This window comes from Camelina sativa, chromosome 5, assembly GCF_000633955.1.
Source record: "Camelina sativa cultivar DH55 chromosome 5, Cs, whole genome shotgun sequence".
NCBI classification, from domain to species: domain Eukaryota; kingdom Viridiplantae; phylum Streptophyta; class Magnoliopsida; order Brassicales; family Brassicaceae; genus Camelina; species Camelina sativa.
The window spans coordinates 28,638,814-28,656,040 of record NC_025689.1 but is presented as its reverse complement, the minus strand read 5'-3'; the positions used below and the strand labels follow the sequence as shown (position 1 = coordinate 28,656,040).

The 17,227-nt window shown below is 35.9% G+C and overlaps 3 protein-coding genes across 4 annotated transcripts; 2 read left to right on the top strand and 1 right to left on the bottom strand.

Moving 5' to 3' along the window:
• On the bottom strand, positions 3,688-5,731 carry LOC104787744 (putative F-box protein At1g67390). The gene is made up of 4 exons (XM_010513365.1): positions 5,429-5,731; positions 4,344-4,973; positions 4,088-4,261; positions 3,688-3,999 (listed from the first exon to the last, which is right to left on the bottom strand). Exons 1-4 carry the CDS (start codon positions 5,729-5,731, stop codon positions 3,706-3,708), a joined length of 1,401 nt encoding a protein of 466 aa, XP_010511667.1. The 3' UTR covers positions 3,688-3,705.
• LOC104787743 (HORMA domain-containing protein 1-like) lies at positions 8,655-13,316 on the top strand. 2 transcript variants are annotated; one of them, XM_010513363.2, is made up of 22 exons: positions 8,655-8,776; positions 8,889-8,945; positions 9,180-9,276; positions 9,397-9,465; positions 9,555-9,647; positions 9,834-9,954; positions 10,052-10,121; positions 10,222-10,263; positions 10,603-10,731; positions 10,814-10,927; positions 11,023-11,065; positions 11,152-11,187; positions 11,284-11,411; positions 11,521-11,533; positions 11,665-11,732; positions 11,834-11,935; positions 12,039-12,189; positions 12,278-12,354; positions 12,423-12,483; positions 12,556-12,701; positions 12,787-12,897; positions 13,007-13,316. In XM_010513363.2, the coding sequence occupies exons 1-22, from the start codon at positions 8,774-8,776 to the stop codon at positions 13,058-13,060; spliced, it is 1,785 nt and encodes a 594-aa protein (XP_010511665.1). In that variant the 5' UTR covers positions 8,655-8,773; the 3' UTR covers positions 13,061-13,316. The 2 variants fall into 2 exon arrangements, with proteins under 2 accessions (XP_010511665.1, XP_010511664.1); XM_010513362.2 differs by having other exon boundaries at positions 8,660-8,776; positions 11,831-11,935.
• LOC104787742 (REF/SRPP-like protein At1g67360) lies at positions 13,632-14,976 on the top strand. Its single transcript, XM_010513361.2, has 3 exons — positions 13,632-13,758; positions 13,851-14,090; positions 14,217-14,976. Exons 2-3 carry the CDS (start codon positions 13,851-13,853, stop codon positions 14,712-14,714), a joined length of 738 nt encoding a protein of 245 aa, XP_010511663.1. The 5' UTR covers positions 13,632-13,758; the 3' UTR covers positions 14,715-14,976.

Below are 17,227 nucleotides of genomic sequence, written 5' to 3'. Positions count from 1 at the left end.
ATCATGGATTATTTGAGATTGTTGTTTGCCTAAGATTTTCATATTGTATATTAGTATATATACAAGTGTATTTGATTCCAAAATGACTTTCTCTACAAATCAAAATGTAATCATCAATTCAACCATTAGTACTATATGGTCAAACAACAATCACTACAAAAAACACGGTAAGTTACGTCATTTATAATCATGGTTAATGTCGGTTGTCTAATGACTCCAATATATTGGCGTCGGTTTGGAAACCGACTTCTCACGACCCGACGCTAAAATTAATAATTTCGGTTATAGAACTGACGTTTAGTTTAACGTTAGAATATTTGCGTCGTTTTCATAAATTTAACGTCAGTTTTATTGTGACTTTAATTAGTGTCACTCATGCAACCGACGTATGTGCAGTGATTATTTGATTATATTATATTCCAATTTATTTAATACATGACAACTATAAATAAAAATTCATTAAAAATATTGATCTATATAAAAGTCAGATATTCGAACATGATATCGTTTTATATGGAATGTATCTCTGTATAAAATTTCCTAGTAGCATGGATACAATCTTATAAGTTATAACAAATACAAGAGATGTTTATTACTGTAGTAAACCTATACTCTCTAATAGCATCAATAGCATATGTTATCAATGTTTGCTCTATTGTCTCTCCCCATTTCTTTGCAGCTTTCCACATTCTCTGGTGACTTCACTTGTCATTGGGACCCGAGGACATTGATATGATACGACTGTAATCGGATTAGAAACTCCACATCAGCTGACCACATTAGAAATTCAACACAATGCTTTCTACTTGCATCATGTATATCCAACATCATTAACCTCTTTCTTTCTCAGTTTTCTTCTCTCATGATTTAATAAAAGAAAGTTCAAACACTATGGATGAAAAGGCTCTAGACAACGAAATCATAAATGCAAGAATACTTGCAAAACTGGCGACAGAATGCAGTGTATAAGTTCTATAGCAATCCCAAAAAAGACAAACACAAAGATTACTTAACAGTGCTAACAAATTACCAGTGTACTGGAGCTAAATGGGAGAAATTAATGAATGAATGAATGAAACACTTTACCTTATAGAACTATGGATAGGGGTCGAACGTTCTCAGGCAAGCTCGTATCCATTAGGATTGTCACAAGGAGGCTGAAAAATAGACCATCGGAAGAATCATTTTTAAAGTTTGAGAATGGAGAGAGTTGTTTACATATTTCCAGAAGAAGCACTGGAGATACTCGATAAGAAAATGAGCCTTACTTGGAACAACACTTTCAAGTTTCAGACTTTTCTTTGGACTGATAGAGAAATCTGGAAAAAAAAAAAAGGAATAAAGTATAGAGTGTTAAAGAAACACATAATGTAAGTGGAAAACTTTTACTAAGGCTTGCAAAACAATGAACACATCCGAAACTTTAAAACTAAACCTCAAACTCATAATACAACATATAAAAGGAACAGACGACTAACCCTACAAATTCTTGCTTTATTGGAGACTAGCTTCCATTAGATCTCCCTCGTAATGCAATAGACAGATCAACAAACTTGTTCTATGTCTCTGACTCTCCTCATTCTAACAGAGTTGTGTTGTTATATACGATTTTCCACACTCACCTAGAAACACATATTAAAAAATTGCAAAGAACTTTGACAATCAATACCAAGTACTTCAAATATGTGGTATTTAGTAATTTGTACTTGCAAAAAGCCATAATATCCATTATTCATAGCTATGTCAACAGTTTGAGTAAAACACGACAACATATAGGAATCAAATCGAAAACAACTATGCATTATTCATCTTTCTACACTGAAATTGGAAATATAAATCAGTAAATGTTGAATTGAATGCTCTGTTTCAAATCAAAAGACTTACTCATGTTATGAATTCAAAAATTTGGGATTCGCCGCTGAAGAACCCTAGCCCCAAATGTTTCACGAATCCATCAAATCCTGAAACGAAACCTAAAAGCACTGTTAGAATTGAACTACTTATTCAGAAACAAAACAAAATTCAAAAAAAAATGTACCAAAAGAATACAAATCATCGATCACAAGCTATAAAAAAAAGCCGTCGGAGATAGAGAACGAAAACCTCGAATTCAAGTGAGATTTGTTCCTTCGATGTTGGATCTTAAACCTCGTGATAGGGATGATGATCAATTTCATCGCAATCGAAGAGCAAGCTAAGAAAAAATTAAGCGTTCTCCGATTTTCAGATTATGAAAAGAGATCTCCGATTTTGATTTTGTAAGGAAGAAGAAGATAAACACTCTATCGTAATTTTATTAATATTATTATTGATTAGTTAAACTTAAAACTAACGTCAGTTTATTAAACGACGTTAAATTCCTTCCTTTATTTGGTTTTCATGTCGGTTTGAGAACCGATGTTAAGAAACCGACGTCTTCTAGTAATTTTCTTGTAGTGAATATAGATAAAATTTTGAAAAAAATAGAGAGAAATCAACATTTGTTATTGTTTTGGAAACAAGATGAGAATGAGCGACCGAAAGTTCCATGTTGGTTACAATAGCTTTTTGCATATCAAAGAAAAGGTAGGGTACATCTTTTCATACATTTTTCCATCGTTTAGACAACACACTTGTCTTGACGATATCTTCTATGACCATATCCTTTAGGATCATGATCAACAGATTGTCTCGGAGTTTACTGATCCGGTCCTCCACCATATCGACGACAATTTTCTTGTCTCTTGCATCCCACGATAGTGATGCGTTTATTCATGGGTTTGGATGGGGATGAAATCGAAAGGGCTTGAGAAATGTAGAGAGGGAGTTATAACTCATGTTTTTCTTGGAAGTACACTAAGAGAGATGATAATAAGTTGGATTAAACATATGCTGCCATATGTAATTACGAAGAGATAATAACAAAGATAAAGCAAAACCTAAAGGTAAAGTCGTAAAGATACGAACTTCTTCTTTCTCTCTTGTCTCTGGTTCGACTCTCTCGTCTCTGTACTTCCGTTGAAACACCCTGCGTAACTAAAGGATACGACGACTCACTTTTTCTTGTGCACTACTAAGCTTCCCTGGCCTTTTATAGTCAAAACGTAACCCTTGTTGCTCTTTATATTACGATTTTTCCCTTTTCTTTGTAGTTGTTGTTGGGCTTGATGATTAGTACTTAGCCAAGATGCTATCAATAAGAAGCATACTTTCAGATTTCGAGAATAGATTGAGGCCCAAAACTTCACACATATGTAGACTTCGTTTCAGCGTCTGTTGAATGGAGGCAAAAGAGCCGCATATGAATATCCATTTGTTGTTGCTAGTGTCAACAGTACAATAATGTTCATGCAAATGCATGCTCGACCTAGAATCCTATGAGTATCTCCACTCACTCTCCATCAGGCTCCCCCTTGCCTAATTCCTTCTCCCTTCTCTCTTTCTTACCAATCAAATTCTTGTTGTCACTTTAATTACATTTAGACAAGTTCACATAAGGAAACCCAAATTTAAAGAGATAACTTTTTTTCATTTTATTTATTTCAAATATCGATCTAATCGGAGCTATGAAAAAACAAGTTTGATATAAGTTAAAGTCATTGCCCAAAAAAGATTTTAAACCATAAAAAAAAGGGATAAAGAAAAAACATATTAAAAATCATAACAGATTTTGTCACACATGACAAGAGATATTATAATATCCTTCTAGATTCGAACCCAATTTCATCAGAAGTATCCAAAATTGAGATTCTCGTTACCCTTTGGAAGTTTCATTAGTTTAGCGACTGCCGCTTCTGTATTTAACTTCACCTCTTTAGGAAACGAAGACGTCATGAACATCATCTTCTTCGTTACGGTCCCTTGCGTTATAAACCGTGAAGCTAATGCAAACTGAGCCTTATTCGAACCGCTGAAATTAAGCATACACACAGTTTCCACACGGAAATCAGCATTGGGAAACACTTTTCCCTCCTCCCACTTTTTATTCTGTGTTCCACCAATGGAAGATTCACCTTCTTCCTACATATATACAAGAACATATACATTAACGTGTGTTGGATATAATTAATAGACACTAATTAAAGAAAAGTGATAAAAATAAACGTACCTCAAATAATATATTGAGGTTCCCAAGAATTCCATTCCATGCTACCAATATCTGACGAAACAGCTCAACTTGTTTCGAATTCATTAGATTCACGAACACCGACAAAGATCTAAGCCGCTTCAAATAGTTAGCATCTCTACTAATCACGAACTCATGCGCAATGCATTTTCTCTCCTTCGATATATACAATAATTTAACATGTCAAACAACATATATAATTAAAATAGATATATAATACAATTGCTTGTACTTGTACCTGAGCTTGACGTGAAATGTTGTAGCGCATGTTAAATTCCGCCAAGTCTAAAGGGCCATTATTGAGCAAAAGTCTTGGGGACTTGATGACGAAGTTAGATTCCCTAGCAGTGCAATAAATCGAGAAAATATCTAGAAGAAGCGCATACACCTCAATGGAATCAACACCAGTGCAAGACACATGCAAGAGCTTAAGGCTGTTGCTGTGAATCTTCAAGCAAGCCTTCTTAATGCGCCACACGACACGGTGGAGCACCAAAACCTTGAGAGAAGGGCACGATGCAATAATTCTGTTGAACACATTAACCTCAGCATAGATTTTCTCAAGTTTGAGAATCTTGAGGTTATAGCAGTTGTTGAAGGCATTTGCAGTTTTTAAATTGTATCGATATAGGAACACTGTTTTGAGCCTTGGATGGGAGAATAGGTTTACAGACAACAGAAGCCGATTAGTTTCCGTACCGTTTCCATGACGGTTGGAAAGTGCGATAGCTTTGGTTTGTTTCTTAAGAGTAAGTAATTCGATCCAAGTTTCCAGCACACTGTCAGTTCCCAGCAAACTGTCTTGACATAGTTGGGCGTAATGAATGATTGAGCAGCCCTCCAACTTACCATTGTGACGGTTTATAACCTTCCAAAAAAATAAAACAATTATTTAATATCTTGTGCTTAAGTCTCACTAATTAATAAACATAAAATGGCTTTAGTTTTATCAATTGTTAAATACAATTAAATTGAAAGATAATAATAATAATATCATGTACACTATGAGAGTAAGGCAAGAGATTTTTTGGCCTAGATTTTCATTAGCTATTAAATAATGCATTCACAACCTAACCTATGCTCTTCATTAAAATAATCGAAATGCCGTTATTGTTGTGGGAATTTAAGATAAACCGTATTAAGCACATAACCACACATATATGAGCTATTGTATAAACAAGTGTATATTTGTAATGCAATCATCAATTCAACCATCATTCATATAAGCTTAAAGCGAATCGAGATAGATTAAAAAAAAAAAACATTTCCGGGTAACAGATTAACAACTCTTAAAAGAGAAGACGCTAAAAATTAGAGAAAAACCTGGGTTATAGATTCCGGAGCCAGAGGTGTCTTGTTTATGTCAACGAGCATATCGAAGTGGAGGAAAGGCACCTGCTTCCATACACTCTTCCAACGTTTAGACAACGCACTTGTCTTGATGACATCTTCTGTGCTCATAGTCGCTAGGATCTTGACCAACACCTTGTCTGGGAGTTTGCTGATCCGGTCAGGATCGATGAGGATCCGTTTGCCTCTTTCATCCGACGATAGTGATGCGTTCATGGGTTTGGGTTGATGATGAAATTGAGAGCCTTTCATAATAGAGAGAGGGAAGAGACTCATTTTTTTTTAACTTGTGTATATGAAAAGAGAGGTGAAGATGTTATAGATGTTGTTTGATTCGTGAAGAGGTTAAGAAGATTATATAGACAACAAATGTATTTGGATGGTGTTTGGTTGTTTTACTAGTATAACCCTAATTGGAATGTTCTTTCTTTTTATTATTCAAGAAAAATTATTTACTCTCTTTTGACTATGACAATTAATAAATCATTTAATAAAGATGGAAAGAAATTTACAATTATTGCTTTCATTATGACTTACAAGGTAAAATATGGTTTCTATTCAAAATAAAAATAAATCAATTATTTAATTTCTGTAAAAAAAAAGTATTTAATTACAATTTTTATTTTTTTTGGTTTACAGCTAATAAATTTCAGTTATATATTCACACCCAAAGAAAAATAAAATAAAATAAAGTATTCCAGTACTTACCTTAATTATTATTCTCTATTTTATATTTTAAGATTTCTTTCCATTTCACCAGATTTAATAGCATATATAAACCAAATTACCAAGTTAGTAATTCCAATTTCCAAGTAGTGCCCCTATTTTTACCTATGAACTTCAACTAACCAACCATTCTCTTAATTATTATTCTCTATTGTAACGAGTTTTGAAGCTTTCTAATTACATTATTATGTGGTTGATTTATCAAAAAGGTAGTAATGGATTTGGGGAACTATATCATGTAAAAATAAGCTATGGTAACTTTCTCTTTATTAAGTTCAAATGAAAATAAACAAAATCTTCATTTTAATATAAATTTAAGTATACAACACATACATTTTTTTAAGCTCATATTGGTTTATCATCTAACAAAACTTTGTTTGAAGTTTGAACTTAAATAAAAATTAAACACTGCAAATCTCTGCAATGGTTCAACTTCAACTTCTTTGGATTCTAGTAACTGGACTAAACCCAATAACAATTCATGGAATAACAATTCATGGACTGCGCCGGGCTGTAACATTTTTCATCTTCTGCACTATTTTTAAATCAAAATAGATTTATAATACAATTGCTTGTACTTGTACCCGAGCTTGACGTGAAATGTTGTAGCGCATGTTGAATTCCGCCAAGTCTATAGCACCATTATTGAGCAAAAGTCTTGGGGCCTTGATGAAGAAGTTAGATCCCCTAGGAAAATGAATACAATAAATCGAGAAAATATCTAGAAGAAGCGCATACACCTCAATGCAATCAACATCAATGCAAGACACATGCAAGAGCTTAAGGTTGTTGATGTGAATCTTCAAGCAAGCCTTTTTGTTGAGCCACATGACATGGTGTAGCACCAAAACCTTGAGAGAAGGGCACGATGCAATAATTCTGTTGAACACATCAACCTCAGCATAGATGTTCTCAAGTTTGAGAATCTTGAGATTATAGCAGTTGTAAATGCGTGTGCAGTTTTTAAATCGTATCGATATAGGAACAGTGTTTTGAGCCTTGGATGGGAGAATATGTTTGGAGACAACTGAAGCGGATTGGTTCCCGTACCGTGTCCATGACGGTTTGAAAGTGCAATAGCTTTGGTTTGTTTCTCAAGAATAAGTTTCGAGCACACTGTCTTGACACAGGTGGGCGTAATGAATGATTGAGCAGCCCTCCAGATGACCATTGTGACGGTTTATAACCTTCCAAAAAAACAAAAATTATTTAATATCTTTTATAAATTTCCTGCCAAAATAAAAAAATTTCTGCCAAAAATTGAAAAAAAATTTCCGCCAAATATTCTGAAATTTATATCTTATAAAAGTGTTTACAAAGTTTTTATAAAATTTTTATAAAGTTTTTATAGGATTTTTATAAGCCATTTGCAAAGTTTTTATAAGGTTTTTATAAAAAATTTCTAAGATTTTTATAAGAATTTTATAAGATTTTTATAATATTTTTATAATATTTTTATAAGATTTTTATAAAGTTTTTCATAAGTTTTTATAATGTTTCCACTTATATAAACTTTATAAATGTCTTATAAATAATTTTAAATCGTTTAAAACCTTGTAAAAACTTTATAAAAGCCTTATGAAAATCTTATTAAAATTAACCTTAGAAAAGTTTTGTAAAATTTTTTCGGCGGAAACTTTCTTTGTCAAAATTTTTTGTTAGAAAATTCTTTTTGACAACATTTCTATGCTCATAGTCGCTAGGATCCTGACCAACACAGAGTCCAAGTTAGTAATTCCAATTTCCAAGTATTGCCCCTATTTTACCTATGAACTTCAACTAACCAACCATTCTCTTAATTATTATTCTCTATTGTAACGAGTTTTGAAGCTTTCTAACTACATTATTATGTGGTTGATTTATCAAAAAGGTAGTAATGGATTTGGGGAACTATATCATGTAAAAATAAGCTATGGTAACTTTCTCTTTATTAAGTTCAAATGAAAATAAACAAAATCTTCATTTTAATATAAATTTAAGTATATAACACATACATTTTTTTAAGCTCATATTGTTTTATCATCTAACAAAACATTGTTTGAAGTTTGAACTTAAAGAAAACTTAAACACTGCAAATCTCTCTCAATGGTTCAACTTCAACTTCTTTGGATTCTAGTAACTGGACTAAACCCAATAACAATTCATGGACTGGGCCGGGCTGTAACATTTTTCATTTTCTGTACTATTTTTAAATCCAAAATTAATTATAATAGAAATTAAAAATAGAGGTAGGGTCCACTAAGAGCAACGAACTTTTTGGTAGCGCTTGTACGTGACTACAGTCTATAATAAGTCGTTAGACGATATTACCCCTACTATATTCACCAAATACCAACGTTGCCCAAAAATATCTTCGCAACGTTAAGGAATTAGTCGATAATGCCCCTGCTTTCACCACCGAATTACTACTGTTGCCCCTAAATGTTTTTCTCCATTTCTATAAACTTCAAATAAGCTCCCAACCCAAAGAGACTCTCACACTACAATTTCTCTCCATTTTTCGAAATTTAATTTTTGAAAATTTCTCTTCTTCTCTCTGAGATTACTACTGCGACTACGAACCACGTTCTTCGTTTCCAGACCTCTGCGAAGATGGTGAGCTGAAGTTCTCCGATCATCAATTTCTCCTCTCCGCGAGCGTTCTTCTCTTCGTCTCGCTTTAGTTTTCTTAAATCTGAGTTCAGTGTTGCGTTTGTTTCTACCTCAGGTTGTGATTCAGAAGCTGAAGGAAGCAGAGATTACTGAGCAGGACTCGCTTCTTCTGGTAAGCTACGCCTACGCCGATCATCGAGCTTTTGAGTTTTTGTTTCTTAAACGATAAGTGCAAATTTCTAGTTCCTTCCTGATGATTTTCGCAGATTTTGATCTGAATCTAACATATCGAGCTCTTAATCTGCTCTCTGTGACTGTTTTTTTTTGCTTAATCTGAGGAATTGTGAACTGTTTCTACGTTTTGTACACTGACGTCTTTGTTTTGGTTCTCGTTTTGTTGAAATAGACTCGGAATCTGCTTCGTATTGCTATCTTCAACATAAGTTACATCAGAGGACTCTTTCCTGAGAAGTATTTCAACGATAAATCGGTTCCTGCTTTAGGTGAGACGCTAATCTGGAAGTTTCTAGAACTCTCTGGCTTTGGGATCTTAAGAAATCCAGTTTAAATTTCGATTTCTGTAAATATAGAAACTAATTTTCTTTTGGCGGATGATTTTGTAGATATGAAGATTAAGAAGCTAATGCCTATGGATGCTGAATCACGCCGGTTAATTGACTGGATGGAGAAAGGTTTATTATACTTAAACGATTTTAGCATTCAACGCTTCGTTTCAATTGGTTCATCTTTGGTGATTTTTGTTTCTTATCATGGAATCTAGGAGTCTACGATGCGCTTCAGAGGAAATATTTGAAGACGCTCATGTTCTGCATATGTGAAACAGTTGATGGTCCGATGATTGAGGAATACGCTTGTAAGTTTTGGCGAGTTGATTGCTTAGCTTCTGATGAAAGTTAATTTGATACCTCATGCCTCTCTGATTAATTGGTGTATACTTTGATTGATGTGCTTTTTTGCTAAATCGTTTTTACGGTTCAATGCTCTATATAAATGAATGTAGCATCCATAAATGGTTGATGAAGAGTTTGTGTAACTGCAGTTTCTTTCAGCTATTCGGATTCTGACAGCCAAAATGTCATGATGAATATCAATCGTACTGGAAGTAAGAAAAATGGAGGAACATTTAACTCCACTGCTGACATTACCCCAAATCAAATGAGGTGCACTGTTTGAGATACTTCTTTCCTACTTTGAGGTCTATCTGGTTTTATCTTCTGTAACATGCTTTACTATTTTTCATGGCTGTACTGAAATCAGGAGTTCAGCTTGCAAAATGGTTCGTACACTAGTCCAGCTGATGAGGACTCTTGACAAAATGCCAGATGAGGTTATGAATATTTGTAACTACTCTTCAGGATTATTCCATTTACGTCAGTTTCCAAATTTGCTGATTACTGAGAATTACCACTTTTTTGCTTCTGTTACAGCGCACCATAGTGATGAAGCTTCTGTACTACGATGATGTGACGGTATGGTTACCACCTTACTAAATTCTCTGGTGACATTGTTATGATCTCAATGCAGCTTGAGTAGAGCTTCTTTTGTGTAATAGTTCTGACTTCTAGGTTAACATGTGTGCTTGTCAGTCAGCATTCTGATTTTGTGCTTGTCAATTTCCTATTTACTGATTGGTTCTACACACTTATAACATAGGCAGAGTAGCTTTGAAGTTATTGGGTTTGCATACAAGTTCTTGCTATCTTTTGGATTAATTTCTATACCATTCACCTTATCTCACTTTCCTCTACTCTGCCAAAGTTAAATGCCCACAAGAAAGACTGACATCTGTAATTTGAACCTTTTAACAGCCACCAGATTACGAGCCACCTTTCTTCAGAGGCTGTACAGAAGAAGAAGCTCAGTATGTATGGACAAAGAATCCTCTAAGAATGGAAATTGGGAATGTTAACAGCAAACATCTTGTCTTAACGCTAAAGGTAATGTGATTGAAGAATGATGCTACTCGCTTGACATATTTCTTGTCTTTTGATGTCAATTCATTGTGGATGATCTGTGCAGGTGAAGAGCGTGCTCGATCCTTGTGAGGATGAAAATGATGATATGCAAGATGAGGGCAAGAGTATTGGACATGATTCTGTACATGATGAACAGCCTTCTGATTCAGATAGCGAGGTTGAAGAAGTCTTTTATTTGCTCATCTTCTTTTTACTTCCTCGGTGCTTTACACGTTGCTGTGCCTAAACTGTTATGTTCATTGTTGTTTCCAGATCAGTCAAACACAAGAGAATCAATTCATTGTGGTGCCAGTAGGTAATGATGACGACTAACAAATCCTAGTTTGTTTATGCCAGTCTATTAATTATTCACTAACCTGCATAAACTTGATAATCGAACAGAGAAACAAGATGATGATGATGGAGAGGTCGATGAAGGTGAATTATTCTATAACTATTTAGGCACCAAAAACTATATTACATGGAATTAGACGAGCTTCTTCTAATTTTCACCTATCTGTGAAATGCTTCAAGATGATAACACACAGGATCCGGCTGAAAATGAACAGCAGTTGGCAAGGGTGAAGGACTGGATCAACTCCCGTCATCTTAATACTCTGGAGCTCACAGATATTCTAGCAAACTTCCCAGATATCTCCATAGTAATGAGTTGTTCCTATTGATTCTCACCTTAAAAAGTGTAACTGAGCTTTTACATATTTAGTTTCTGCCGTTTCTTAAATCTAAGCCACTTTCTTTCTATGATTTCAGGTTCTATGTGAAGGTAAACCACTAGTCAAAAACACACTTGAAGCATAATCTTATGATGATGAATAATACAGTTTGCTGATAGCTATCTGCTGTTAACTTCAGAGTTTGTCTTCCTACACTAACTGGTCACATTCTGACTTTCAGAAATCATGGATCAGCTCGTGCAAGAAGGTGTTCTTTCGAAAACTGGGAAAGACACGTACACTAAGAAGGTGATAGTTTTATCCTAAATCCTACTGACCTGATTTCATTTGGTTATGATTTTCTCTTTGCTTTTTGATAATAATTTATTACTTACCCAAAATATCAGCAGACACCAGAGAGTGAATTCACCTTTGTGAAAGATGAAGCTGATGATGAAATTGCTCCAAAGAAGGGGAAACCTGTAGCTCCTGAAGACTACTTGTACATGAAAGTAAGAGACTCTAATTTCATACTCTGTGTTTGATACACCTGCACAAAGGATAGAAATAAAGATGGTCCTGAGGTCCATGATTGACTCATGGTTTTTATGTCAGGCTCTATATCATTCTCTTCCGATGAAATATGTGACTATTACGAAGCTTCACAACATGCTGGATGGTGAAGCCAATCAGAATGCAGTTCGTAAATTAATGGACAGGATGACCCAAGAGGGCTACGTGGAAGCTTCTAGCAACCGCAGGCTAGGTTTGCTACCTCCATTCAGACCCTTCTCTGTTAAGTTTTGTTGGTTGTTGTGTTATTGTTTCCTCATTGATGCAATGTTTATAAATAGGGAAACGTGTGATTCATTCTAGTCTGACTGAGAAGAAGCTATATGAAGTCAGAAAGGTTCTTGCCACAGATGATATGGTAATAATACTTGAGAACTAGAATTGAAAAATCCATGGAGCAGCTTTATAACGTGAATGCTTTCACAGGACGTGGATGATAACGAACCTATTGACAAGACCAACGGCATATTGGCCAAAGGAACCGCAGGTACACTCCTGTTCGCACTTTGCACACAACTTTTAAGCTGGTTTATCTATCTTACATATTTGAAACAAACAGATGTATCTACGTGTGGAGGTATCCACTCCATAGGATCAGACTTCACACGTACGAAAGGAAGATCTGGGATGCAGCCGAATGGCTCAGTTCTAAGCGAACAGACTATCTCTAAAGCAGGGAACACTCCTATTAGCAACAAGGCACAGGTAGAATGAAATCACCACCGAGTGATAGACATATCCTATTTGTTTGAGACTCTTTGCTAATTTGGTAATCGTGGCTCTCACTCAGCCTGCGGTATCGAGGGAGAGCTTTGCAGTAAACGGAGGGGATGCTAAAGAAGCCGAGCCTGCTAACTGTAGCCAAGCCTCACAAGACAAGCGTTGCAGGAAGACCAGCATGGTATATTACACTACACCACATTACTCTCTCTATGTTTTCAACTTAAGTTATAATTCTGAAACTGACATAAGCCTATTTTTTTCGGTTCTTGTGATCTGTGATTGTCAAGGTGAGAGAGCCAATTCTACAATCCTCCAAGCGCCAGAAATCTCAGGCTAATTGAAGATACCACCTCTCTCTATCAGACACGTCAACCAACCACCTCCTCAGTGGTTTATATGATATTATCTATCTACTCCATAACCTCCTCCTGATACACTCGCTTTTCTTGCTTTATTTACCACTATGCGTTTGAGAATATTATCACGCTTGTTTTCTTAAGTACTTTAGTATCTTAAAGGTTGCAAAGGTAAAAAAACAAACTCCAACAACTTTGTTGGTGTCATATAAACAAAGTAAACCCTTTAGTAATTAATTATCCAGTGATCTACATTTTTTTATTTCTTATGGAAGTAAGTAAGAAATCGACCTACATTTCTTAATTTAAACTTCCCTTACGATAAAATCCAAAACCTTGAAAAGATTTTATACGATCACCCCACAATGGAAAGCAAACACGTACGAATCTCCTAGAATCTTTACCCACAGCTAAAAAACTCCAGAAACATCCACACACGATAACACCTTCCAAGAAAACGATTCCTTTCATGGGCCCCCACCTTACCAGATGTATTATTCTCAACCGTTAGATACGTGGACAAGTCCAATTCCTCTCGTAGTTTCTAATAATAACCCAGTCTCCTTCCTCACTCCTCAACGTGATGTGAAGATACTTTACTGTTTCACAACGTCATAGAGAGAGAACAGTGACCGTCTTCAAGATTTCTCAAGAAAAGCAAATCGAAAAACTCAAAACTAAAGGTAAGAAAGAGATCATCATCCGCTTTGTTCTTTCTTTTTAAGTATAATAAATCAAGAGTGATCTCCTCATCTTCTTCTTCTTTGGTCTATAGATGGAGACAGAGAAGAAGAATAGCAAGAATCTAAGCCTAAAGCATCTTGGGTTCGTTAGGGTTGCAGCGATCCAGATTCTGGCTTCCGTTTCAAATCTCTACGACTACGCTAAACAAAACTCCGGTTCTCTCAAACCCGCTGTGGAAAAGGTTGAAGGAGCTGTCACCACCGTCGTCACCCCTGTTTACCACAAACTCAAAGATGTTCCAGATTCTCTCCTCGTCTTTCTAGATCACAAGGTAAACCCAACCAATTCATTTTCTTGGATCTGATGTGTAAACCCAATTCGTTTGTTTGATCTGATGGAAACCAGATCGTGTTTTACTTGATAAGTTTTGTGGCTAAAGTTTCAACCTTTTTTATAGGTGGGTGAAGCATCATACAAGTTTGATAAGCATGCTCCTCCGATGGCTAAGCAAGTGGTGACTCAAGCACATGTATTGATCTACAAGGCAACAGAGAAAGCTCAGAGCTTTGTGAAAGAGGCTCGTACTGGTGGTCTCAAAGCTGCGTTTAACTTTGCTGCGACTGAGTACAAGTGTTTCGTTGTGACCAGCTCTGTTAAAGTCTGGGCTAAACTTAACCAGTACAAACCAATTCATGCAGTGGGTGAGAAAGCTTTACCTGTGGCTGCACACGTTTCTACTCGGTACAATGAGTTGGTGACGGATATGACTCAGATGGGTTACTCTTTGGTTGGTTATCTTCCATTGGTCCCTGTTGATGATATTGTCAAGGCTTATGAGAAAGAAGGTGCAGAGCAGAAGAAGAAGAAAGGAGAAGATACAGCTACTACTGATGGAAAGAAAGGAGAGACTACTGCCACTACTGATGGAAATGAATCTTCCTCTGATTCAGATTAGGATTGTGTGATTTGGTTGTTGCCCTTTGGAGAGAGTTTGGTTTGGTTACGTATGTAAATGACCTTAGGACCTCTGCTTTTCATCTTAGGACCTCTGCTTTTCATCTTAGGACCTCTGTTTTTCTTTTCTTTGTTCGATCTCAAAACTTGGTCAAGTGTCTCTCAGTTCTTGGTGGTGGTGTGAAAAATGTGATGTGTGGGTCTTTCAGAAATTTATATTCATATCAAAGATGGACAATCAAAACAACTTTACTAAAAGCCAATGAGCATTCCTCTCCCATTCCTAAACGAGTCTTTGAGCTATTATTTGAGTTTGTTTGTTATTGTACCAAGCTCCCTGAAGAACAAATGGAAACAAAGAGAGTACAATACTGAGAAAAATAGTTTGAAAACAGACAGACACATACAAAACAAACAGGTCAAAATTGAGTTTCAACTTCTCACACAGCAGCTAATTCTAGCTGTGTTTACAGGAGACATTAATGAAGCTGTACGAGGAAAGCACTGCAGATTCAAGCACATATGTTAAGTACAAGAAGCGTATAGACTCATCAGATGAGTACAATACATACTTTGCTCCAGGTAACTAAAAAAGTAAAGCAAAGAGCAACATAAAACATCTACCAACCCATCATCAATACAGCTTAGACCTTCAATTTGAAAGCGAGTGCAAACACAGAAACACAAACACTCATAGTTCACACCATTTCTAACCTTAAAAGTATAATCATATATCAACCAACAAAAATTCCTCTATTGACAGACTCTGTCAGACAGAGACAAAACTGTAGACCACCCCATATCAAAATAGCTTTAAGACCCTCAAAGGTTAAATCCTATATCAAACCAACACAAATTCCTCTACCAACCGAGAGACAAAAGCATATAAGAAACTAACTGACAGAGATCGTCAGCGACCTGACTGATTTGATCCGTAAACGAGTCATTTAGCTATTATTTGAGTTTGTTTGTACCAAGCTCCCTGAAGAACAAATGGAAACAAAGAGAGAGTACAACACTGAGAAAAGTAACTTTAAAACAGACAGACACAGACAAAACAAACAGGTCAAAATTGAGTTTCAACTTCTCACACAGCAGCTATTCTAGTTATGCTAAGAGGAAAAGACCAGACACATCAGTAGTAGAAGAGGCGTACAAAACTCATCAGATGATCAATATACTTTTGCTCCAGGCAACTGCAAAAGCCAACAAGTATTGACTGTGATATTGAAAGCTAGCACTTCATTAATCTACTGTATGTGAGCTTTACGCTTGTGAAATTTCAGACATAACCACACAAGAAAAACAATTTATCTACAATGAATTGAATGATATAAGAGAGTAACGACATAAAAGGATTTTGCAATTTGTTATGGAGCAATTTTGCAATTTGTTTGTATGTTCTAATGAATGAAACTTTATACATTTAGATAGATACGAAATCAATGTCATACAGACAGACAAGACAAGCGATGTTGTTAAAAGACATTCCAAACATACAAACAAAATAAACTAATGCTAAGGCTAAGCGATCGGTTTTAGTTCGATCAATATCCCAAATCAATAGAGACAGTCATTATACATCCCCGTATCCTTCCATAGACCTTGAGAGTTCGTCACAAAATCATATAATTGATCAACATCAAACTCTTGATTGCACCCATCGAAGCTCCCATGTAAACCGTCATCGTTCGCTAGAGTTTGTTCTTCATCAACATTGTTTTGAAATACTTGGAGACTCACACTTAAATCATCCAAATCCAAATTCTTCCATATATCATCGACATCAAGCTCTTCATCGAAGCTCCCAGAAACCGCTATGGTTTGTTGTTCTTCAGTGTTGTTGTTTTGAAACCCTTGTACATTCACAGATACATCATCATCTATGTCAACGAACAGACTTGAAGAACAGGGTTGATGATCTAGGGTTTGCTGCTGATGAGTTACGTGTGAACCACCCTTCTCCTTCTCCACGTCCACACAAACATCATACATCTCCATATCCTTCCAAAGATCTTCAGATTTCGTCACAAAATCATATAATTGATCAAGATCAAACTCTTGATTGCATCCATCGAAGCTCCCAAGTAAACCGTCGTTGTTGGGTAGGGTTTGTTCTTCATCAGTATTGTTTTGAAACCCTTGCACATTCACAGATACATCATCATCTACACTGTTCTTGTCTTGAAACCCTTGGACGTTCACAGATACATCATCTACTTCAACGCACAGACTTGAAGAACAGGGTTGATGATCTAGGGTTTGCTGCTGATGAGTTACGTCCACACGATCTCTTTGCTTATTTTTCAACTCCTTCAGATCGTGTAACATCTTCCTCATCGAATCAATCGCACAACCCAATTCCTCCGGATTCTGTGAATTGCCGAGACTCTCATCTTCCCACCAAAACCCTAACTTTTCATCATCATCATCATCCCGAGGAGGAGTCTGACCCGCGAGGAAAGCTGAAACAACATTGTCGACAGAGGAGTGGCCAAAAGAGTAGAAAGAGGC